The sequence below is a fragment of the Ictidomys tridecemlineatus genome, chromosome 11 (genome assembly GCF_052094955.1).
Source record: "Ictidomys tridecemlineatus isolate mIctTri1 chromosome 11, mIctTri1.hap1, whole genome shotgun sequence".
Taxonomy (NCBI): Eukaryota; Metazoa; Chordata; class Mammalia; order Rodentia; family Sciuridae; genus Ictidomys; species Ictidomys tridecemlineatus.
In genome coordinates, this window is record NC_135487.1 from 68,543,683 (window position 1) to 68,568,885 (window position 25,203).

The following is a 25,203-nucleotide window of genomic DNA, read 5'->3' on the forward strand; positions in this document are numbered from 1 at the left end:
AGGAATCACAAACACTTGAAAGGTAGAGTGGAAAAATGTATTTACTCTCTAGGAGCCTAGATTCATTGACATTCTAGACAAGAAAAGATGACGTGGGCTTCCCTTTCACACTGACAGAGCTTAAAGTCCAATTGTTTTATGGGTAAAAACTGAAGTGAAGATTCATGGTTGCTCTTGTTTCTACTTTTACATCATCTTTCCCTTCTATTTTTTACTTGTTATTTTCCTATATTTTGTAAGCCACTTTTGCAAAATGAGGTAAATAGGATTATATAATCTCAAACAGTTTTTCTAAAATGTTTTTAATTGTAAAATTATCACAAAACAGAGGTGTCCAATAGAAGATTCAAATATGAAAAGTTAACATACTACTGGAGTTTACATAACTGCATTCATTGGTCAAAACATCAAATTTTACATTTAAAATTTGTGTATTTTATTGTTTAGAAATTATATTTCAATAAAGCTAACTCTTAAAAAAAAGTTAAAAGTCCTGTTTTATCCCCCACCACATCCTTTGTCTTTGCCCCTTCTCCTTTTCCTGTGGGTAGGTGTTTTAGTTAGCTTTACTTTGCTGTGACTATAATACCTGCTATAAGAACAACTTAGAGGAGGAAAATTTTCTTTGGGGCTCACAGTTTCAGAGGTCTCAGTCCACTGATGGCTAACTGCATTGCTGTGGGCTCAAAGGGAGGCAGCAAGTCATGGGAGAGGGGCCCAGCAGAGGAAAGCTGCTCAGCTCATGGTGCAGTCAGGAAGCAGAGAGAGAAGAGGAAAGAGCCTTCCAGGGTGCATGCCTTACCTGTCTATGGTTACCACTCAGTCGGTGCATTTAAACTAGGATTAGGTTACAGCTCTTATAAATTAATCATTTTACCTCTGAATATTTCTGCATTAACAGGAGATTTGAGGGGATACCTCATGTCAAACCATTACAGTAGTTTGATATCAATCCTTCAGACCTTTTCTCACACACATGCATATGCAAAACAAAATCTGTGACCTCTACCGAATTTGTCAGTGAAGGCATCTGAACACCCCAGTGCAGAGGCTCCAAACTCACTTCTCTCAAAGGATGGTCTCATTTCATTTAAAATTTTTTTTTATAGCTACTTAATTCCCTGCTACTGGAAAACACTCCTGCTGGCATGGGCTGCTTGATGTTGGAGAGCCATTTTTGTCCCTAAAGGCATTAGGATTAAGCAATGGAACTGCAATTTGCTCAGAAACTGAAATTTCTCCGAAACAAGGTTGACCAAGTTTATTCATAATTTAGGATGGGGCTTCTTAACCTCAGCACTATTGACATTTGGCCTGGACAAGTGTTTGTTGTTGGGGCTGTCCTGTTCACTGTAGAATGTTTATCTCCCTGGCCTCTGCCCACTACATGCCAGCGGCATCCTCCTGACACTCCCCGCCCCCAGATGAAATGTTGAAATGCCCTGCTAAAAGATTGTCTCCAGATGTAGTCCAATGGCCCCGGGACAGGGTTATCTCTATTGAGAACCATCATTTTTGGAGAAAGCCATCAAATCTGGTCATATTTTAGGAAAGAGCACATATTCAGAGGAAACAGAAAAAAAACAAGAGAGATAAGGAGGGAGGGAGGAAGGGAGTGGGAAGGAATATGAAATCAAACATTCAAGTAAGGATACTGTTCACTCTTCTTTTCCTACTCCGAACTAAAAATGCCTGACAGAAAATATATTGGTGTTTAATAAAACAGCTGTTGTTCCTACATATCTTTTATAAGAAACAAAAATTCCCCATACATTACCACAACCAAAACAGGGCTAGTGAAGAAAGCAGGCTGTGGGCCCATCTCCATCCTGCCTCCCCATGTTGGGGGGCTACCTGGGATCTCTACATTCCAATTTTACATCCCGGAAATGGGGAGGAGAAAATCTTCATTTCTTTTTTGGACACAGCCTTTATTAGTGTTAGATGGTAAACGCTGATAAGGTACTCTGAACACCCACGCAAGTGACATCATTGTGTAGAAAACTTAGAATCATCCATTTGAGAACTGTGCAGGAATTTGAAAATTACCAAGCCCACTTCCCTTTCAGAGAGGATCAATGTGATGAAGAAATTAAGGAATAACTCAAATCACTACAAAGCCAGGCCTGGATCCCAGGTCTGTGACTCATTGAGGCTTTTTCTATTGGTCTTGGTTTGGTGGAGAGTTTAAGTGGACCAGGGAGAAACAGTGTCAACTTCTCCCTTCCCTGCCCTTCTGTTCCATGCTTTGTGGGGTGGCTTAGGCCAGTGGTTTCCAGTCCTGGCTATACAGCAGAATCATCTGGGGAGCTTTTAAAAAATACACATGCCTGCGCCCCAACCACAGAGATTTTTCAGTTACTTGGTCTGGAGTGGGGCCCAAATATCAGTATTTCTTTTTAAAAGAAACTCAGATGCTGGGGAAATAAAATCCAAATCTATGAATATGGATTTTATTTCAAGAGAAAACGTGCACATTTAATACTCACAGCTTGGTTAATCTGGGGGAAGGGTGGAATGGATGTTAGAGAAAGCAACTAGCTGACTGTCATCACCTGACTCGGAAAGTAATATTTTTTCTTTTCTTTTTTTTTTTTCTCTTCTCTTTTCAGTGGTGGGAATTGAACCCAGCAAACAAAGATTTGAACAAGCAAAGCATGCACTCTACCACTGAGCTACACCCCCCAGCTTCCCACTAAACATATTTTGACCTTTGCCCTTCTTGGTGATTGACATACTGTTTGAGTTTAATTGAATCAAGGTATCTAAGTCTTCCTAGAAGCGATGATGTGCCTCTCAGGGGGGCACAGTCTTATGACTGTCTCTTGTGCAGGAATTTGTAGTAGTGCTTGGCATGTGGTAGATGCATAATCCATATCTGTTGAATATTAAGTGAATGAATAATCTTTTAGCAGGGCATTTCAACATTTCAACAACTCTTCAATTCTCCCTAAAGTCTCCTGATGCAATTCCCCATAAGACACACTTACTTAGAACTGAACATTCAGTGAGGCACAGAAGGGCTGCCAGTTGGCACTCCTGCCATATCCTTCTGTGTAGTCAGTGCTGGTTACTGAATCTTTGACTTTAATCAGCTTAGGGTGGCTCTCCAGAAACCCTTCTCAAATTCTTCCTAACAAACTTCAGAGATGTGGCCAGACAAACCTCTTATCCAAAAGAGATCTGGGTTTCCTTCTCCTTCCACTATTCCTAATTGAAGAGCTTAGTATCATGTTTGTTTTCAAGCCACAAGGTTTCAAAGCTGGGCAGGAAGGCAGACTTTTCTATTCAAGTCTGAGGGGTAGATGCCTAATGAGAGTTAGTGCAGTAAAAACTCAGGGCAGAGGGGTTGAGGTTGTAGCTCAGGGGTAGAACACTTGTCTCACACAGATGAAGCCCTGGGTTTTATCCCCAGCACCACATAAAAATAAATAAGTGAATCAAATAAAGATATTATGTACTTCTACACCTAAAATATATTTTTTAAAAAAACTCACCGCAGAGACATTTATTGTAATGCTCAAATGTTAGAGAAAGATATTATATGAAAAACATGATGAAAAGCTTTCATTACGGAAGCATATCCCCTAAAAAGACACAGCATTTTTGAGAGAAGTCACCACTTCTTAAGCATTTGCATTTTGAAATCTTGGGGAGTGATACATCGTTTTCCTTCACGTGAGAGCTATTTCTCTAATGTGTCAGTGATTTTACCCAACATGACATTATTCTGAATGGTTTTAGGTGATACTCTCTTTTTAAAGATATAGTAACTTACTTTAAAAATGAATTTCTCCCCTTGTCCTCAAACACCAACATAGAAACTAATGATGTCTGGTGAGTTATGAGAGTCAGCACTTCCCACAGTGTAGTCTATGGATGACCTGCATCAGTCTTGCTAAATCAAAATTTCTCATGGTGAACTCCAGGAATGTGATGTGCATTTTAAATGCATACTGTGTAATTCTTGGGTTTATTAAATTTGAGAACCACTAACAGATTAATTAAAAATTAAATTAGCATTATCTTCACACCTAAAAGGTATTACTATTGTTACTGATAATACAACTATTAATAGCTGACCTACATTTAGTTCTTATCGATTGCCAGGGTGTGGATAAAAAAATAAATGATTAGAAAACACACAATATATAATTGATTAAGCTTCTGATTTTTTTTTTTTTTTTGAACTCTGTAGCTGTGAGTCACCTCTGAGTATGTGGTCACAGTTTTGAACTTGTTTCTACTTCAGAAAGAGATAAAAGGAAATGACTGCTGTCAGCTATTTACAAAGGTACCATTTACATCTACAGACAAAAAGTGTTATGACTAATACAGGGACCCCAAAGTGGCACTACAACCATCCAGGGATCCTTAATGAAAAGTAAAGTTCACAAGTATTCTTAAAGATTGCTGGGCTGATATAACATTTGAAAAGACGAAAGCAAGGAGGAATAAGAAGTGATCATTAAGGGCAGTGTAATACTTGTGTGATGGTTTTACAGAAGTATGGTAGCAAATTTACTTTTAATCTGTTTCTCTTGCACATCAGATGGTCCTAGGATTGTGTTAGGTAGTGGGGATGTTTTCCCCCAGAGGCTGGTAAAGAATTCATGGTTAAAATGACACTTCAAATTTAGTGTCTCTGTTTTACCGTATACTTAATTAACCTTCAGCCAAGGAATAGGATACTCATCAACGCCTAAGGCATTTCAAACATGTGATTTCCACAGAGAAACAGTAACCCAAAACTCAAAAACCTTCCTCCTTCCAGCTCAACTGACACTTTTCCTAATCCTTTCAACAGCAATGGCACTGGTGTTGGCATGGTTGAGAGTATCACAGGGGTCATGCTGTGAGGTACAAGTTCAGCCCCTGAGACAGGAACCCTTCTGGGTGTTTTGTTTTGCGATCTTTTGCCAAATCAGTTCAGCCAAGAAAAAATCTGACACTGCCGGAGATGGCAGATATGCAAATGTTATTAAAGTGATTTTTTTTTGGGGGGGTGGGGTGGGCTTTGAGTGTGAGTAGATAAAGACAAATAAATGGAAAAGAGTAAAGGACAGACTTGGAGTTTGGATGAACACTGATTCCACTGCTGCCAATGGAAACTGACATGGAAGCCAACCCTACTTGTGTCTCACAAGCACAGACACTGGATTTCTACCAGGGCTGCAGTTAGTTGGACGTGTTTGAGTATCACTCAGTTCCCAAAACGTGAATCTAGGTCAGTGAAATCGAGCAACATGCTTTTTTGCCCACCAATTCTCGGTGGTTTTGTTTCTTTGCAGAAGATGGGGAAAACTGAGTTCGTGGTGCCTTGGAGGGTCTTAATTCTTTTCCAAAAATCCTCTCAAAGGAACTTTCTTCTGGTAGATGTTTTTGAAGTCATTTTGCTAACTGAGCAGCCAGGAGCTACCCCAGTAGGCCTACCACAGTGCCTGGCACAGAGCAGCCATTCTGTAATTATCTGCCAGATTGAGCTGAGTCCCCCTTCTTCCCCTTAAAGTCTACCAGTCCCAGGGTTCTACTCCTCCTCTAACTAGGCTCACCTTCTGCACTGTCCCTTCCATTTTCACAGCTACTCTTCTAGTCCTGACCCTCCTCTCACTTATTCCTGGACAATGCTGTGGCATCCAACTAGTTTTATTACTCCTAATCTTTATTCTTGATAAATCATTACAGCATAGTGCCTTTCTGAAAGACCACCGTCAGCTTTTACTCTTCTGCTAAAAACTTTTGTGGCTGCCACAGCCCACAGATCAGAGAACTCCAAGTCCTTTTTGCCAAGGTACAAGTTGGACCAGTCCAAACTTTTATGTTAGACCTTCTCTTTCTTTCCTTGTCACAGGCCCCATTATAGCCACTGTCTCTTGATTATAAACAGACAATCCTCCAGGTTGTCCTGTTTGTAATGACCACTTCTCCTTTGGGCCAGTCTGTGGCTTATGTTTGACCTTTAACTCTGACCTTCTGGGATCACTCCCTCCTCAGACCTCCCAGAACCTTCACCAAGATGAAGAGCCAGTCATTAGGCAATTACCCTGTGCCACAGTGAACTTTAGATGGAATAATACTTAAGTCTTCTGTGTTGTTTTACCCTGAGACAGGCATAAAGATGTTGCTAAGCAAAAGTCCTCCCTCACTAACAGCCACTGAAAGAACACCACAGTAGCAGAGTCTACAGTGAATTGTCTTTGGAAGAATTCTCATTGTGAGCACTTTGTGATTATATGGATGCTACATTTTGACACAGAGTTGCACATTCCCATGTTTAAGGCATTGTCCTGCACCTTGATTGAAATTTCCAGTAGGAAAGAATAATGCTCTCATTTCCTAGTGAGGCTGATTCAATTTTTTTTTCTTTTTCTTTTAAGAATAGACTGAGTACAGGACATGGGGTTACACAGGGAGACTGGAGGCTGAGCCAGAATGACAATCCATGAATTTGGATTCTAAGTGCCCTGCTTTGCCCTCATAACCCTTTTGGCCCAGTGGACAAATGTTTCTTAGAATCAACTTACGGTTATTTAAAAAGCAAATTCTTCTGTAGTATCAGAATGGCATACAGTTTTAACTTTTCTTTTTCTTTCTGGCACAAATCTTCAGACATTAAGGTCAGGTTCTATTAGGCTTTTCTGCGTGTGTGTATGTGTATTGGGAGAAAGGGTACGGTTACATGGGTTGCATTCGTTTCCTGTTCCCAGAAAATAATGACATTAGTGATTTTTGATAACTTGGAATATTTTAATAAAGGATTTTAGCATAAAAAGGATTAAATGATGACATACAAATTATTACCCAGTTAGGTATTACATTTCAGGTGTATATAATGTTGAATTTCAGGCAGCAAAAATGGTCAGGAGATCCTAGTTTTCTATGGCTTTAACTGGACTTTCACTTTACTTTCACTACTAAACCAGAATATGTTATTTTATAACTATATTACATAAGGTTGACCTCTTCATATGTTCATTATTTGAGATTCTAGGCTAGGGGCTTTTGGAAGTTACAAGTATCCTTGAAGACGGTGGCTCTTAACTTGGCCTGTGCATCAGAATCACCTCTTGGAGCTTTTAAAAAATGTGGATGTCTGAACTCTCTCCCAAACTCAGCACACCAGAATTTTCTGATAGGCCAAAGGCATGTTTTCAGAAAGCCTCTCAGATGAATTCTGAACCACTCCTCTCACTAGGAACCACTAGTATGAAGTCACTTACAGACTTTGTCTTTTGTAAGTAAAGGTCTTAGATTGGAAAGTTCCTTGTAAGGCCATTTTCTTGCCATTCCATGGATACTTGAATTCTCCCTCAAAATATCCCATAGAGACAGCTGAGCACTTTTTGATGTTCCATTGGGTAATGGACAAAAGCACTTTGAACATAACTTCTTTCTTTTTTTCCTCTGACATTTTCTTGAAAGCCCCAAAAGGGAGAAAAAGGTTTATTTTTATTCCCTTTCTCCTAGTTGGCCAATTTTGCCTTCTTCCTGCCTCGGGACTAATGCTAAAACCCTGCATGGCTGTTTTGGTCTTACAACTTCAAATTATTTATTGCCTTATCATGCCAAAGCGTTTTATTTTGGCCACCCCAGCCTTTTTTGGCATACAGCTCTGGGAATACTGTCAGATAAGGCAAGTGCTGCCAGGAAGAGGAGCATAAGCAGTTGGTATAAATTCATCGGTTATTTGGCTTTGTGTTTCAATTTCTTAATCCAGGCGTGATACATTTTAAAATAGCATTGTTTTGTGGGTCTGATAAATAAAACTGAAAAAGACAACCAGATAACAAGATTAAGTAAGACTAAATTAAACCTACAGCGGGACTGTCATATGCCATTCAGGGTAGAGATCCAAAGTCTCTTGGCTACATATTAGGATTCCCTGAGACAACAACTAAAAGTGCAAAATCTTTATTCTCCCATTTCAATCACCCTATTGATACTAGTTAATTCTCCTTCTGTCTTTTGAGTTTTACTGTTGCTGTTCTCATTGTCATTAAAGGAAATTCCAGGCAATAAAAGCATGCAAAATCCAAACACATTAAGGGGTTTTCCATCTTCATTTTTTTATATGACGATCCATAAAATAACATGGACATTTTTGGACATAAGAATCAACGCTGAAGCTGAGTCAAAACAAGAGGAAATACTGTCTGAGTGATTTCTATTATGTAGTTAGTCATTCAAAGGAAAAACAGGCTGTGTGCTATGCAATTTAAATTAGCTGCAAAGCAGTTCTTGTCCTCATTCAAGGAATCTTACAAATGCAGTCAGTTATTTCAGGAAGTAGATCAAAAACCTAAAAGACATTTCCATCCAGATGCATTGTGGGCATTTTAATTTAAAATTACAAGCCTATTGGAATTCCACTTACTGTATTTCAGCTCCATTTACATGACAAAGACATGAAAAAAGTAGAGTGGTGATCTCAAAATTCTATTTTAAAATAATAATTCATTGATACAAAGAAACACAATTACTAATAAGAGAAAGAAAGAAAAGAAGAAAGAAAGGCACTAAACCAAACTGTAGATGCCCAAAGGAGAAAACAGTCTCTTGCACAGGGTTAGAAAGGTGAGACGGCTCCTCCTGCTACCCAGCCAGCAGGTGGCAGAGTCCCTGCACGTCAGTGCTGCAGTCCCTGAGGCTGGGCAGCAGCTTCCTCATCTGATTAGTTTCAGGAGTTTTAGCAAAAGGTTACCACTTTGTCTTCCTGCTCCCTGCCCCCAGCCCCACTCCTTCTCTTCCCTCCCACCTCCTTCAGTCTTCCTCCCCCCCATCCCAAGATGACTGAAGGACTGAATGCTGCCAAGGAGACTGAGTTAAAAATCATTACTGAAAATTACTGTGAGTCCCTCCTGAGGGCAGATATTACAATCTGTCCTCCTCTGACAGAGAGCATGTAATTAATCCAGGTTCTTGGAAAGGAAGGCAATTGATTTTGTACAGGATCTAAAAAAAAAGAATGGGGTGAGGTACGGTATGAATTTACTCTTATAATGTCTTTCTTTTTTCCTTAATTAAAAAAAAAAATTTAAGGGCTTGGGATATAGCTCAGTTGGCAGACTGCTTGCCTCACAGGCATAAGGCCCTGGGTTCAATCCTCAGAACCACCACCACCAAAAAAAAAAAAAAAAAAAAAAAAAGAAATTAAAATAGGCTAGCCCTTAGAAAAGACAGGCATTATGCAGAAGAAAAAAGCAGGGGTTTGAGAGGTAGATCTCACTATTAGGGAATTATTTCTCTAACTCAGCCATAGCCTACTTCCAACAATAGATGTATTTTTCATAAAGTTTTAAAAAATTAAAGTCCAACATACAAAATGACCTTCTGGACCATGACTCCCTCTCTCCCTCTCTTAAAGTAACCACTGCTCTGACAGCTAACAGTATAGAATAGTTTTGCCTGTTATTTAACTTTATATGAATAAATGACACTGTGTATTCTTTGGAGGTTGACTTGTATTGCTCGGGTTGTGTTTGTGGACAGAAGTTCCAGCTGTGGTGCAGTGAGTGCTCATCTTTGAGAAGACAGACATTTCTTCTGGAAGGTGGCCAGTGGGTCTGATGCCTGTGTATAAATCTTACTTTATTCCTTTTTATAGGTAGAGGGGTAGGATGAAGGTGGCAGTTGTCCAGGGGCATGAAGGAAATGATGGAAAATGAAGGAGAAATCTACAGAATGAACAGGTTGCTCTAAAGACAAATTTTGATTAAATAACAAATCTGAGGTTAAATGTCTTTAAGAATTGGATCAAATCAATCTAACTTCCAGTACCTTGGCCATACCAAAGTAAAATATTTTAATAATAATATGTCCTTCTTTCTCCATTGCAAGGTTGGTACCCTGTATTAAATGTATTCTGGGCCTTTTAGCAGAGAGTTGCTAAAATCTTCCCAGATGGATGATTTCATTTAAGTACACAATGCACACACTATTAAATGTACTACAACCTAGACAGGTATGATGACTATCTCCATTAAGAACCCACTTCATTAACCAAGAATAGATTGCAGCCATTGCAAAGTGTTTCAAATGCAATAAGACCACCCAGAAACCCTTGGGCTCTCCGCTTTACATGAATATGTAAGAAATTGCTTTCAGACTCTGAAGGAAACCAGTACTCAGAGTGCAGTGACAGATGTGGGAAGTAATCAAGCTTTCAGTGTGTAGCACAGGAAAGTACAATTCACCTCTGTTTAAATAATTTGCCTTTCAAAAAGATGCCTAAAGGGCCAGGACTGCTTTTTACAGAGGCAAGGACCACATCAAGGTTTGCAAGAGGAAAAATAGACATCTGGGACAGAACTCATTCCTTCCCTAAGACCAGTCAAATCCTGGATACCAGTAAAAAGTGGGAAGAGGAGGAAGAGCTGGAGAGAGAGGGCAGGAGGATGCTGCAATCTGTATACGGGATAAAAATGGGAGTTCATAACCCACTTGAATCAAAGTGTGAAATATGATATGTCAAGAACTATGTAATGTTTTGAACAACCAACAATAAAAATTAAAGGAAAAAAAAAGAGAGAGAGAGCTCCACTAGAACAAATCCAGTGTAAAATAATTTCTAAAGGGTTTCCAGCAGAAAAAGAATGTGTAGATGGGATGGGTACTATAGTTTGGGTCTTAACTGTCCCTCAAAAGTTCATGTGTCAGCCAGATGAGGTGGCACATTCCTATAATCCCAGCAAGTCAGGAAGCTGAGGCAGGAGGATCACAAGTTCAAAGCCAGCCTAGGCAACTTAGGCAGGTTCTAAGAAACTTAAGGAGACCTTGTCTCAAAATAAAAAATTAAAAAGGCTGGGGATATGGCTCAGTAGTTAAGTGCTCCTGGATTCAATTCCTAGTACCAAAACAAAAACAAAAACTTCATTGTGTTAAAAAAAAAAAAATTCCACAAGTCAAAGGCTTGGATCCTCAGCCATGATGCTACTGAAAGGTGGTAGAATTTTAGGAGGTGGGGCTAGTAGAAGAGAGTTAGGTCACTGGGGGATATGCCCTTGAAGCGGGCATTGGGACCACTGACCCCTCCCTCTGTTTCCCCATTGCCAAGAGGTCAGCAGCTATGCTCTGTCATGCATTTCCCACCATGATGTTCTCCTTTACTCCAGACCCAAAGAAACATGGCCAAGCAAGATAAATCTTTTTGCCTAGTATGCATGGGTTCAATTCCCAGCACTTTAAAAACAAACAAACAAACAAACAAAAAAGATAAATCTCTTTAAGTTGATTTATCTCAGATATTTTTCACAGCAAAGGAAAGCTAACTAACAGAGTGGGCAATTGAGATGAAGAGAAATTAGGGCCCAGGAAATGTGATTCTGGAACCATAAGATCCTATTCAAAATGCTTATTTCATCAGCTCTCAGTATTTTGACCTGAAAAATGGGGGAAATAAACCAATAATATTGCATTTGTAAATGATATTTGTGTCTATATCTACCTATGTTTTCTCTGTCTACATCAGTATTTATGACTCCATGTTAGTAGTAGGATTTACCCAATTATTTATTTTATGGATGGCTCTAATTCAGGAGACAGACTGTTCTCAAATAATTGGTTTACCTAAATATGAATTTCACCAACCCACCCATTTCTGACCTGAGTTCCTTCCCTCTGGCAGATCTGATTGTTCTCTCATTCAGTTTGTCCTCCTGCTCTCACTACAAAGTAAAAAGGACGTTTTTGATGGTAGGAACACGGTGGGTGGTCATTTGCCAACTCCACAGGCCGATGGTTTAGGCAGCACATTTGCTGATGGAAAATTCAATCTCCAAAGAATGCCTTTCGAGCTTGTGAGGACTATTTATAGCTTCTGACACAGGTTTCAAGTAGAGAATGAACATCATTATTAATGCTAACTCATAAGAACTCTACAGGAAGGAGGACTATGAAGTCAACATAGGGTGTCCTTAAGAGACATGGTCTTAGAGAATCTGACAATGGAAGGGAAGGATGAATGAAGAAATGGGAGTGAGTTGCTAAGACACAAATGGGACTCGGGCCTTAGCTTTCTTTTCTAGGTCATCAGTGGTCCTCTGGTCTGACTGCAAGGTTTTCCCCCTTCAACTTTCTGTTTGTTTGTTTGTTTGTTTTTTCCTGCAAAAGAAATGTTGGTTTAACATCTCGGAAGAAATGTGGAGACTGTTAGTGCCCAGACTCCTGCTTTATACTATTAATCTTGTCTTCCTAACTTTTAAGTTCTGACTTCTTTAGATCTCACCTTCTCCATTCAGAGGTCCACAAGAAAACCCTTGATCAGCTGGGCTGGTTTGCTCATATTTCATGAAGGTGCTTTTGCTTAGTCTTTGCTTATGTTATACCCTCACCTGGAAGACTCTTATCCTGCCAAATGCCATCTGTCCTTTAAGATGCACAAATAGTCCCATTTTCTCCAGGAAACTTCTCTGAATATCTAGCCCAGAGAGAATCACCCCTTTCCTCTGAATTTTGAACAGGAAATTAGAGGGTATTTCATATAATATCATGTTAATTAGCCATATTATATTATCTCTTATTTTGTTCTGTGTTGGTTTCCCCATACTATTTGAGTTAGTGTCTTTCTAAGTTAGGGACCTGTTGCATGGCTTGAGTCAGGGACCTAGTGTTCAGAACAGAAGAAGGGGCTACTTTTTAAATTTGTCCATGCAGAAAGGAGTTATGAACTCAAAGACATGGTATGGGAGACCAGCTTAAGCCCTCTTCTTCCTTTATATTCGATTTCAGACATGTGCAGATCAATTTGACTGCCATAGATACCACAGTTACTCCCGAAGAAGAAATACCATCTTCCTAGATCCCCTGGATGACATGATTCATCAAATGCTTTCTTTCAAGATGACATTATTTTTAGACACAGAGAGTTGACACAGTTTTCTGGATGAAACAGACCAAAGGACATACTCTAAGGAGACAAAAAAAAAAAAAAAAAAAAAAACACCGTGATACATACCAAATCTTGAGACAGATAATTCAGCAACAGTTGTTAAAATCTCCAGGAATACCATCAAAGATAGAGTTTAGGAAAAGGGAGAAAGACCAGCTGAGCCAGCCAGAGCTGCAGATAATGCAGAGGGGAAATTCAGCTTGAGGGAATGACTGCTTGCCAGCCCGCTGCCCCAGGCGTATTAGCGCTGAGGTAGAAAAGGAAGAACCCCAAAGGGCAGACCAATGAATTGTGCAAGTCGGGGCAGACAGATCTGTTCCCTTTGCCTAAGAGGAGTCTCTGTTTTTGGTGCTTGAATAAGTCATGCATACTGATGTGCAGGGCCCCCTCAGAGGAAGGGGCTGCTGTCCCACCCCACTATTTAGTGCTAGCCTTCTGACCTGGGGTGAGGCACTCCATCTAGTTTTCTTATCAGCAAAAATGAGGTAATATTGCCTCATTTATCAATCCATCCACTCACCAGGTATTTATTTAGGGCCCACAGTGGGTCTAACGTGAAGTAATACAATGGCGAGCTACACAGACAGTTTTTGCCTTTGTGGGGTGTTCAGATCATCTCCCTGGGTTGAAGTTACAGAGAAGAAACATATCTTTGAACTGGAAAGCACTGTGACAAAAGAAAGTCTTTATCATCAACTACCTCCACTCTTGATCTAGCAGTGTGACCGGGCCAGTCACAATTTTTCTGGGCTTTGTTAGTCTCAGCTAAAAAAATGTGGACATTTCCTCTCCTAAAATTTAATTACTTCAAATACAAATGAAGAAGCTAGGCTTTTTAGGTACTTCTGAGTCAGAGCCTTCTAAGAGATTATTATGAAATAGTTCAGGCATAACAGAAGGGTAAGAATAATATAACCAGCCTTTATGTACCAACTCTCTTACATAAGAGAGAAAATGTTGCAAGGAGCTCTATCTGGGGGCAGGACCTCTCATCCTCAGATTGTATAACTGTGATGAGTTTGGTGTTTATTATCCTGAATCCTGGTTGTTCAAGGAAACCTGGCATGGGACTAAAAATATTTCACCAGTGAAGAGCTCTTCCTACACTTAGGTGTTCCTGGTTCTAATGAATGCCAGGTCACGACAGTGCATATCACACACGGGTGCCACTCTGTTCTCTCCCTGCCAGCCCTGATTGCTGCCCAACTGGCAGATGACCAGAAAAGCCCTTTAGCAGGCACTGCTGCTGCAAGGAGAAACACTGTGTTGTTGTATTTACCTTGAGGGCCTTCTGCGCAGCTTCACTAGACCCGATTGCAATCAGGTTAGGCCCAGCCATGCTGCAGAAACTCTTCAAATGCAAAGCATCCGCTACAGGGACTGTGGAGACTGCATAGTCCTACACAGACAAACAGAATAACAAGCAGTTTGGTATTGCAGAGTAATTGTAAAACTGATTAAATCCTGCCTGAACTGCGCTTGCTCATTTGAAGGCTGTCGGGCCCCAAATATCTGGAAGAAAAACTGTGACCCACAGCTTTGGTAATGCGGGGTAGTTGACAATGAAGACTACCTCTGAGAAGCAAGCAGAACTTCCTCCTAGACATGACTGAGTCAAGAGCTTTGCCAGCTCTATGGCCTGTAAAGTGGACCATTATAGGATGGTGGTTTCAATACCCTGTGCAAACTGTGGCTCAGTCAGAGCCTCATGTCCTCATGGGGAGAGGAGCTTATTAGTGGTTATATCCCTTCATAAGCAGTCAGGAGAGCCCATCTATTGATCATCAAGAAAGGGACCTTGAAAGGAGATGTGAAATACTAGCCCAGTTTCGAGCACATAGTAGGCATCCATGTAAAGGCAATCTCTGATTTTCATCAGAAAAGTAACATTTCATATAAAAGTCAACTGGATCTCCAAATTTGTGTGTGTGTGTGTGTGTGTGTGTCATTTATTGTTCCAAGAACATGTGCCAGGTGTTTGTATCATTACATCCTGGAAGAAAAGTGAGGATGGTCACACTAACTTTGTCAGTTGCTCCCATTAATTAATGAAGCTTAATTATCAAGAAATTCGAATTTGATAATGTTTAAATCTTCTAGCAAATGTGCAAATACTAGGACTTATTTTTGCCATGCTGGTGAAATGTAAACACCATTACTCATAACATATTGATTCAATGGTTCTATGAATATTTATCAAGTAATTACTCTGCCAGGCATCAATTATCCTTTACCTACCTTAAAAGTATCAGCCAAGATTTCAGCACCTCGTTGATTTGTCCTTTTGGAAAGGCCCACAAAAAATTCTCTGCCTATAATAGATGTCATGAAACATAGTGAGTGTGTGGCCCCAGTGACTGTGCACTATTTCTTTTATCTATAAATACTGACCTGAAAGCATCACATAGTTCCTTCCTGCCACAGAGGACAGCTCCACCAAAAAGACCCCCTGTTCCCTTTACAAAAAGTTCAACTCAAATTATTACCCTTAAAAATAAGCTTTTTTCAAATTCATAGAGACAGAAAACAGGATGGAGGTTTCCGGGAGCTGAGAGGAGAAATAAATGAGCGCGTTTAATGGGCACAGAGTCTCAGTTTGGGAAGATGAAAAAATCCTAGAGCTGCATGGTGGGGCATACTGCCTGAAGTATGGTGGTGTACATAACAGCATGAAGGTCCATACTGCCTGGAACTGTACCCTCAGAAACAGATCTGATGGTAAACTTTATGCTATGTATATTTTACCACAATGAAGAATTAACTTTTCATTTAAGAAACAAAAGAATTAAACATACTCATAATCTATAACTAGAAATTAGGTAATAGCAATGACAAGTTAGCAGTGTTGCCCTTGGTTACCTCCTGTAAGAATAATGTATTTAATTAACATTATTAATGAAGGCCTTTTCTTATAAGCATCAAGTAAGGCCTGAAGAAACCATATGGGTAACATGAGTGTAGTGCTTACTGCTCTTCGGGTCTGGTCTCTAAGAGCTCTGTCTTTAAAATTATACATCTATTTGTTTCAAATCAAACATGAAGACACCTATTTGCAAAGTGAAAAAAGTTAAGGACGAAAGACCTTGGTGTTTGATGTCTCTGAAATTTTGCAACTTTTCTATAAAGAAAGCAAACACTAAGTAAGAATGGTCTCTAAGTTTAGGCAATGAGACAACTATTGTACATAGGGTTGAGCAATACATAAATGTGGGGATTTTCATTTTCCCTTAATTCTTTGGGGGAAAAAAATTCCACTTGAAAGCATAAAGGTCATCCATACTGCCTCTGTACCCTCAGAAATAGATCTGATGATAAATTTTATGTTATGTATATTTTAACACAATAAAAAATTCACTTTTCATTTAGGAAACAAAAGAATTAAACATTCACAATCTTTAATCAGAAATTAGGTAACAGCAAGGACAAGTTAGCAGTATTACCCTTTGTTACTTTTGTTATTCAAAGAGAAATCGGTGAGTTTTTGTCCCAGAGCATCATCATAAACATAAGAAGATAGCTATGGAAAAGGGACTGTTTTGACAGACTTTACAAATGCTACTCCTTTAATCTTCATCTGTTCTCATAAAAGGGGTAAATGACACAGGTCAAATGATGTTAGGACAAATTCCAAGGGTTTATGCTGTTGGCAGACAGACAAATCTGCTGTGGCACAATGACAATTTTTTTTGGCAATGGTATGATCGTGTAGTCTCTTAAGAAAACTCAGACATAAAAATCAAAATTTAAGTAGGGGCAGGTCTGTTCCTTGGCAAAAGTATTACTTTATAAAAAAAAAGTCAGCTATAATTACAAAATAAAGTTTCACTAATTCTTTTCAGATAAAAATACATTTATAAATTAGTCTCATATACAACTTTAAAAAAAAAAATTCAGTACTGGGGCGGGGGTTGTGGCTCAGTGGTAGAGTGCTTGCCTAGCATACGTGAGGCACTGGGTTTGATCCTCAGCATCACATATAAATAAATGAATAAAACAAAGGTCCATCAACATCTAAAAAATATTTTTTTTAAAAAAAGAAAAACTTAATGTATTAAGCAAGTTTTAACATGTTTTTAGAGGGGCATGCACGCTATCTCAATTTCATAAAATTAAATATGACAGGAAAGTACAAAGATGAGCATACTGTTTATGTCTTTAAAAAGTTAAGTTGTACTTCTCTGTTTCTGGCAGTGTTACGGATAAGATCCCCTAAATGACATTCCTGATGGAAATAACTAAAATGCTATTGAAGTATTTAATAGTTTTTTGGTATCTGTGTGTCATTTTCTTCTATGCCAATTCTTTCCCCCCACTTCTATGGTATTTATTTATAGGAAAAACCCCAGCCCTTTTAGTCTATCTGTTGACTAGCCTACATTCTAGATTTGCCCGATTGCTTCCTAATGTCATTTAACATTTAAACCGTTCCTTTATCCTTTCTATTTTTAGTAAACATAGTTTAATGTAGATAGTTGAATTAGAATCTCATCTTTTTTTTTTTTTTTTTTTGGCTAGGACAACTTCAGAGGTAGGGCTGTGCTTCTACTGCATTACATAAGGAAGCACAGGACTGACTGCTCCATTTTCAATAGTTAGACTAGAAGGATCAGTGGTTTCAGGAGGCATCAGATTAATTTTCCTATTATATAGTTTTCTATCAATTCTTTACATAATGGTTTTCATATTGTTTGATAATCATGCATAGACCCACTATTTTGTTACAGATCTGCATTTGCTGGCTGGAATTCTAAAAAGAAAATCACAATCAAGTATTGGGTCTACTTGAAATACAACTTGTAAAAGGAAAGATAAGATAAAAGCTGTGTCTTTCCTTCACCTACCCACCATTAGACTGATGGGTTGGTGTTCCAATAACTTATAAAAATGGCCAAGTTTTTTTTTTTTTTAAATCACGAGTCAACAATTAAATCATAATGTAAATTTAAAAACATTTGGAACTAAATGATAACAAAAATTTTAAAAAAAGATTCTCTGAAGTTGTACTTGGAAGAAAATGCTTATTTAGTGAAGATGAAAGATTCAAAATTAATGAGATAAAATTCCAACTTGAGATGTAGGGGGAAAAAGAATCCAATAAAACAAAGAAATCTGAAAGAAGGAAATAAATAAAGGAAATATTCAAGAGAGAGAGTTCAACGAATCCAGTAGCCGGTCCTTTGAAAAGGTTAATAAAATTGACCAACTTCAGGCAGGTAGGTAGGCAGGAAGGAAGGAAGGAAGGAAGGAAGGAAGGAAAGAAGGAAGGGGGCAGGCAGCCAGGCAGATGGCATAAATATCACAAATGAAAAAGGAATATAGCTACCGTTGCTGTGAAGCTTAAACAAACATCAGAAGACAGGAATAACTTTATATCCAACATTTTGAAAATTTTACATAAAACAGATAAAGTCCTAGAAAAATGGAATGCTTCTAAATGGACTCAGGGAAGCCTCGTCATATTATCTTTAAAAGAAGTGAACCAGTTTAAAATCATCCCTGCAAAGAAGGCACTAGACACTGTTTATGGACGTGTCCTACCTACCACAGCTCAAGGAATACACAGTTCAATTGGTACTGATTCCAGAGAACAGAAAAACAAGAAACATCCCTTAATATTTTTCATGAGACTAATATAACACTTTACCAAAAACAGACAAGAATAACAAGAAAGAAAAAATTATAGGACATGAAATAAAGTCTTAACAAAATGTTAGCAAACTAATTCCAATACTCTATGAAACAGTGAATTAATCATGATCAAGTTTGATTTCAACCCGGAGATGCAAGACTGGTCAACTACCAGAAAATTGATTAATATAATTAACCATGTTTCAGATTAAAGAAGAAAATCAAATAATCATTTCATTGGAAGAAAGAAAGAATTTACCCTGTAACCCGGAATTCATTTCCCAATGTTGACCTTAGAGGAACTCTTATACATGTCTGCAGGAGATACATACAGAAATTAACATAGCAGTATTGAAGATAATAGTAGAGAAGAACCAGAAAATACCCAAAATATACATCACCAGAAAGTGCATAAATACATTGTGGTATAATTCTACAGAGTACTAGCCAGCATTGAAAATGAACTGCAGCTACACACATCGACTTGAATCAAAAGTAGAAAAATTCATGCAAGAGTTCATATAGTGGGACACTAATAATAAAAAAGCTGTAAGACAAGCAAAACTGAGCAGTGATTTCTTGAGGCTGGGAGGAGGGAGAGATTGGGATGGGGGGACCCCAAGTGTTTCTGTAGTCCTGGTAATACTCTATTTCATAAGCCAGGGGTGAGTACCCAGGTGTTCATTTTCTTTTTGGTCTTCAAAGCAGTACATACACATTTTACAATTCATTTTTATGCACTCTATATTTCACAAAAATACATAAATAAAAGTAGAGATAAGCCAATGTTATTTATTCAAGAGAAAGGGAATGAAAACTGTTTTAGCCCGTAGCTGCTTGCCTGACTGACAGATTTCCCAGCAGGAACTGGAATTGGAAAGCAGCTCTCCTTCTGTCCATTTCCTGATAAATTATTAATGAATCTTGAGTTACAGAAGGAAGAGGGCACAGAACACATGGAAAGTGCTACAGATTTTCTTATACAATTCTGTATAATCCAAAAAATTGAGTGGTAATATTGCATACTATTGTGAATGCGATTATTGCCCCATGAATTGTACACTTAAAAATGGTGAAAATGGCAAATTTTATGTCATGTTTTACCACAATAAAAAATGAGGGAAGAAAGAAAACTTCAGAAGTTGGAGAAAGAAAGCAGGACATAACATCGGGTTTGAATGAGATGCCAAGCAAAGACGTCCCAACATTATCTCAACTTTCAATATAATACCTAAGATGGTAGTTTATATACTGAATATAGCAAGTAAAAAAAAAAAAAAACTACAGAGTGTATCAAAGGTAAGCCTTAGTACTTAGTGCCTAATTAGAATATGGGGGAAAGCACTGGGCTTGAAATGCTGTGGAAAGACTGTGGACCATGTAGGAAGGGATTCCTTCTGCGCCTTCCCGTTGAAGAGATTTTAGGGTAGTTGTGCAGCTCAGCTGTGAAGACAACTAAATGGCTGTGAACATCGCTTGTTTTAAGCTGTACTGCAAATGTGATCCATATCTGCTTACAATAAGTTGTGTATTATATGACTATTTCTGTTTTTTAAAAAAAGTATCGTTAAGGAAGTGTGATTTATACATCCAGCTTTTCACAAAACTATTTTCTAAGTGAAACAAGCTGTTGTTCTGGGCTGTCAAAAAGAATGAAAGTGCCATCAATGGGAGGCTCAAAGGATAATCTAAGTGGGGGGTGGGGAGGACTTACTGGGTAGAGTTGAAGAATGCCTGTGTTTTGCCAGACACAGTCAGAGCTAAGAATGCAGCCTGAGCCTCCTCGACCCCTTGTTCTGCGTCTGAAGGCTCAGTGTGCGGCAGACCACACCCCAGCAGCAGGGCCACTAGCAGCTCTGTCCATGGCAGCACAGGCCCTGCAGTGCATAGCTCTAGAGGGATCTATTCACAGAGCTGTTGGTGGAATGGTGCCCCCTGGAGCTGGGCAACACAATGGCCTCAGCCCTAGGCACAGGACACTGAGCAGAGAATAAACACACTCCTCCCCCAGGAAAACTAGGTAAATCCAAATGTAAGCAACACAAAAACATTTCTAGATGAAAATAAGGAAGGCTATCTTCTGCTGTATACACGGGATTCAATATAAATACACAACAGTTAAAATATTAAGCTTTGTGTTTTCAGTGGGTCACATGAGGGAGGCTGCTTTCCAGATTCCTGAGAACCAGCCTTTGCTCTTTGGGCTACACTGGTGAAACAGGTATTCATCCTCTGACATTCAGAGGAAAATAAACTCTTGGTATGACTTAAAAATTACTATTATCTTGCTCTTCAATATAATCAAGATGAATGTGGGGGTCCAAATTTTATACATGATTTTTATAAAACAATAGTCCTGTGATCAAAAAGAATTAGAAAGGTTAAATCCTAAATTTACTGTTTCTTTAATAGCCATATTAAACTGATTGTACAAAGCAATTCTGTTAGATCAATAATAACATTAACATTTATATTTTGTCTGCTATTACTCAACTGGCATTAAGCCAAGTCAATTTGTATAGAAAATTATTTGAATTCCTCTTGCCATCTGGAGAGAAAATTATTTGTAAATGACACTAATCTAGAATTTAGAATCCTCTAAATACAAACCAGACATAGAGTCACTAGATGCAAAACTATGCCACTCATACAATCAATTGTAGAAGAACATAGAAGCAAAATACATATTAATCATCTACCTACCAATAACATTCTTGTCAGAATATGCAAATATATGCAAACAAAAGTATTGAAAGAATGAACAACCAAATGTTAAAGTGATTATCTCTTAATGGAAGGTCAATTTTTTCTTCATTGTGCTTTTCTGTATTTGTCAAATTCTCGGCATTTAGCATCCATTTCTTCAGTAAGTAAAATAAAAACTATAAGAAAATGAGTATGATTAAGGTAGTGAAAGTATTTTTGGACAGAAAAAAATAAATGTAACTATACCTGTGAATAAGACATCTCCACCATCTAAGGTTGCATTTTCATCCTTCATCTCTACTATATTAAGCTGAAGTTTTTCTAATGCTTCTTTCATCATGTCAACCTGTTAAAAAAAAACAAACAATTCATATTAGTAGCATACCATTTCCTAATACAAAAACCAATTTCTGAAAACTTCTGAGCACTGTCTTCCTCCTATGTAAGCGCGTGCACACACACACACACACACACACAGATACACACTCACTCTCTCATCTTTATGTATATAGGAAACGTATGTTATATAGTGCAAGATCACAGGATAAGTCATGACAATTTGTAAGAGAAGAAATTATCTGTTAGAAATTACCCATTTGGTTCCCTTTTAGTCTAAGATTTAATTAATATTAGTCTCCTTTTTTGGAGGAGGGTAACTCACTATCTAGGATACTGTTAATGCTGACCAGTTAGGACACTACTGGAAGCTGACCTTTTATAGGGCATGTAAGTCAAAAACGGCAAGAGGCAAGTGACATAGTCCACATATCTTTGCCAGAAAGAACAAGATCTTAATTTTCAGCCTAAGTCACTTGGTGAGTCAGAATAACACACATACAGAATAATAATGGAAGGAAAATCAATAACTAACAACTTGAAATTTCAATCTATAGGTGGCCATTGTTTCCTATTATTATTATTTTTTTAGTACCAGAAATTGAACCCAGGGGTACTTAACCACTGAGTCACATCCCCAGTCCTTTTTATGTTTTATTTTGAGATAGGGTCTCACTGAGTTACTTAGGGCCTTGCTAAATTGCTGAGGCTGGTTTTGAACTTGAGATCCTCCTGCCTCAGTGTCCTGTGTTGCTGGTATTACAGGTGTGTACCACTGTGCCTGGCTCAAGTGTTTTCTAAAATGCCAGAACTTCCAAGCCTTCTCTGTAAATCTAAATTGTTATTTAAGTTTATATTCAAGCAATTAATATGATTACTTGTCTTAAACCTACTTCCTGAGAGAGGATTAACAAATATAGTAACTGCAGTCAAACTAAAGAATATTAGAAAATGACGGTCAGGAACTCTCTATGATTCTGGGGTGTGTCTCAGCACAGGGAGATTCTGGGCTGAATTAGGGAACATTTCTAATGAGACTTACTTTAAAACAAGAAAAAAAAAAACATAAAGCATAACAAATGACCTTTGAAGCTTACAATTTTAATTAAAGTCATTCCAGTGACTCAACAAAACAAATTAAATAGTTTTGAAGGTCTGCAAAATCTTTAACATGGCAAAGACATACATTCACAAGACATGAAAGGAAAATAAGAGATCACATCACACTGGGCGAAGAAGGAGGCTCTGCCAAAATGTAGCATGCTGAGGACACAGAGTGACTTGTCAATGAAGAGACATCAATATGGCAAGAGTCGGCTCTAAAGCAATAAAAATATGGAAATACTTCGACAACAAGGCTGACATTCATGCATTCAAAAACATTAAAGAGGACACAAAGTAAAATAAATATATCATCTCATCCTTGTCCTGGAACCCATGCTAAAATTCCACAAACCAGAGTGACTCAGAACAATAAAAATTATTTCCATGGACAAAATGGTCTTAATGTTGTTATAAATACATCCAGTGACTTCTTTTAACAGCAGGATAGGTTTTCCCATGTAACAGGAAATGGAATCGTTGCTATAGCATGGAAAAAGAGAAAACAGCATTTACTATGGCTTGTTGAGCTACTGTGAACCCAGGAAAACACACAACCATTTGCTTCTGGCCTCTGTGCTTCTGTGTCCATGGAAAATTCACTGACCATAGGGAGAGAGATCATGAGAACTGTGCTACCCTCACCTTTTGTTTCTATGGCTAATGCTGCCGCTTCCATTACAGCTTAACATCTCAAAGGTTACTAGGAGTTTAGCAGTAACACGGATTTTGGTCTGAAAAGTTTGTCTGTAACTATGTAACTTCTCAAGTTAGGAACTTCATTTAACTTTTAAAGTGTTGAAGGACAGTAAGAAGGCTACTTATACATAGGTTTCAGAAACACTGTATTTTTTTTTAAAAAAAGTCTTATATCTTTCAAAATTAAAGTTTTAGAGGATAAAATGTTTGTGGTTTTCTTATAAAAGTCAAAACAGCTGCACTGACATTAAGGAACTGCCTTTTGTGCAAGGGAAGTACTTTTTTTTTTTTTTTCTTTTTAAATGTTCAGTCACATCTACACAAAGTCATCAGGAGAGGTCCACACCACAAATGTTGATAGTACTACATTATTTTTTCAGAGTTAAGTTCACGGACAAGAGTTTTTAAAAATTTAAACATCAAGTAAACAGTTTTGAGAAGCGCAGGACCATATGGTGTCAAATTGGTAATGCTAACTCAGGGAGAGTTCTGAAAAAGAAACAAGAGAGGCTGAACCCCATAGGCTGACCACAGAGAACTGCATTCTCTTGGCACAGAGGTTCCAGCAAAGCATACCAAGGCAGCTGCACACAAACCAGGCACTGCCCTGACACACAGGCACAAATCGAGCCAGCCACTCGGGCAGTTAGAACTTTAACTGTAGAAGTGGGAATGTATGCAGGAAAAGAACCAAACCATGAACCTTCAAGAAACTGCCCATTCTGTTGTTACACAGCCATGGTCAAAGCTGACTTAATTAACTTTCAAGAGGTACCAAAAAAAAAAAAAAAAAAAAAAAAAAAGCCAAACTATAACACCAACCTTTAGCAGCGACAGTAACCCCACAGAGTGGAATTTTGCATTACTCAGAGAAACCGTCAGAACAAACAGTATTAATTCCAAAGGTTGAGCTGAATGGGTCGTTTATAGCCCATGAAATTAGAAACGAAAAGGACAGAATTAGAGAAACCGCCCTAATTAGTTTAAACCTCAATTTGTACCTTAGAGTAGGATATATAATTCTCTTATTCTACAAGAATTACCTTTCTCCTTCCATCATCATGCTCATACACTTTGATTTCATCATTTTATTCTATATTTGCATTTGTTGTTGCTCCAACTTTTCTCCTCCTACCCTTTAACCACAGGTTACTTCCCTGGCCACAGTGGCTTCTGACCACCTTTGCTGCTCATTCAGCCATATATCTTGGTCTCCAAGAGTTGGTATAGGCTTGAGGTAATTATCTTCCCTTCCACTTCCTCTCTCCTTTTCTTTTCTGCTGGAGTACCACTGTTCAAAAATGTAGTTATCGGGGTTACACATTCATAGTCATTACACTAGGAAAGTCTATGATCCATGGCCTGGAGTTCAAATCCCCACTCTGCTACTTACTAGCTAAGTGACCTTGGTTTGTTTAACATTCTGATGATCTTCGGTCTGTTCATCTTTAAAGTGGTTGTTTACTCATAATAATACCAACTTGTTGAGTTCTTCATGATTATTAAATTCATGCCAAGCTCTGAGCACATATAACCTTAATTGCTCAATAAATGTTAGATACAACGTTTACTATTTTGGTGAAATACCAGCTTGTGTGCATATCCTCACAGATACTTGTGTTATAAAACTGACCCACAACGAAAAAAATCTGTTTCTTTTTCTTACATTTGGACAAGTTTCTTGTGTTTTGCCACCCCATGACAGATTCCATCTGCTTTCCAGTAAATTAAAACTGCAGTCTTTTCTGCAAATTCAATGTAAAGTTAAATATAAGGACATTTATATTTAAATTTGAAACATTCAAATTTGATTTCCTTCCAGCTCCTGGAAGCTGCCAGAAAGAATA

General features: G+C 38.3%; 1 protein-coding gene across 1 annotated transcript in view; it reads right to left on the bottom strand.

Moving 5' to 3' along the window:
* Ddah1 (dimethylarginine dimethylaminohydrolase 1) overlaps positions 1 to 25,203 on the bottom strand; it is a 135,950-nt gene that overhangs the window by 17,870 nt on the left and 92,877 nt on the right. Inside the window, exons 2-4 of the mRNA XM_005334065.4 lie at positions 21,467 to 21,566; positions 15,125 to 15,198; positions 14,166 to 14,285 (exon numbers count right to left, since the gene is read on the bottom strand). Coding sequence (XP_005334122.2) covers positions 14,166 to 14,285; positions 15,125 to 15,198; positions 21,467 to 21,566 — 294 coding nt within the window. The remainder of the gene's footprint in view (positions 1 to 14,165; positions 14,286 to 15,124; positions 15,199 to 21,466; positions 21,567 to 25,203) is intronic.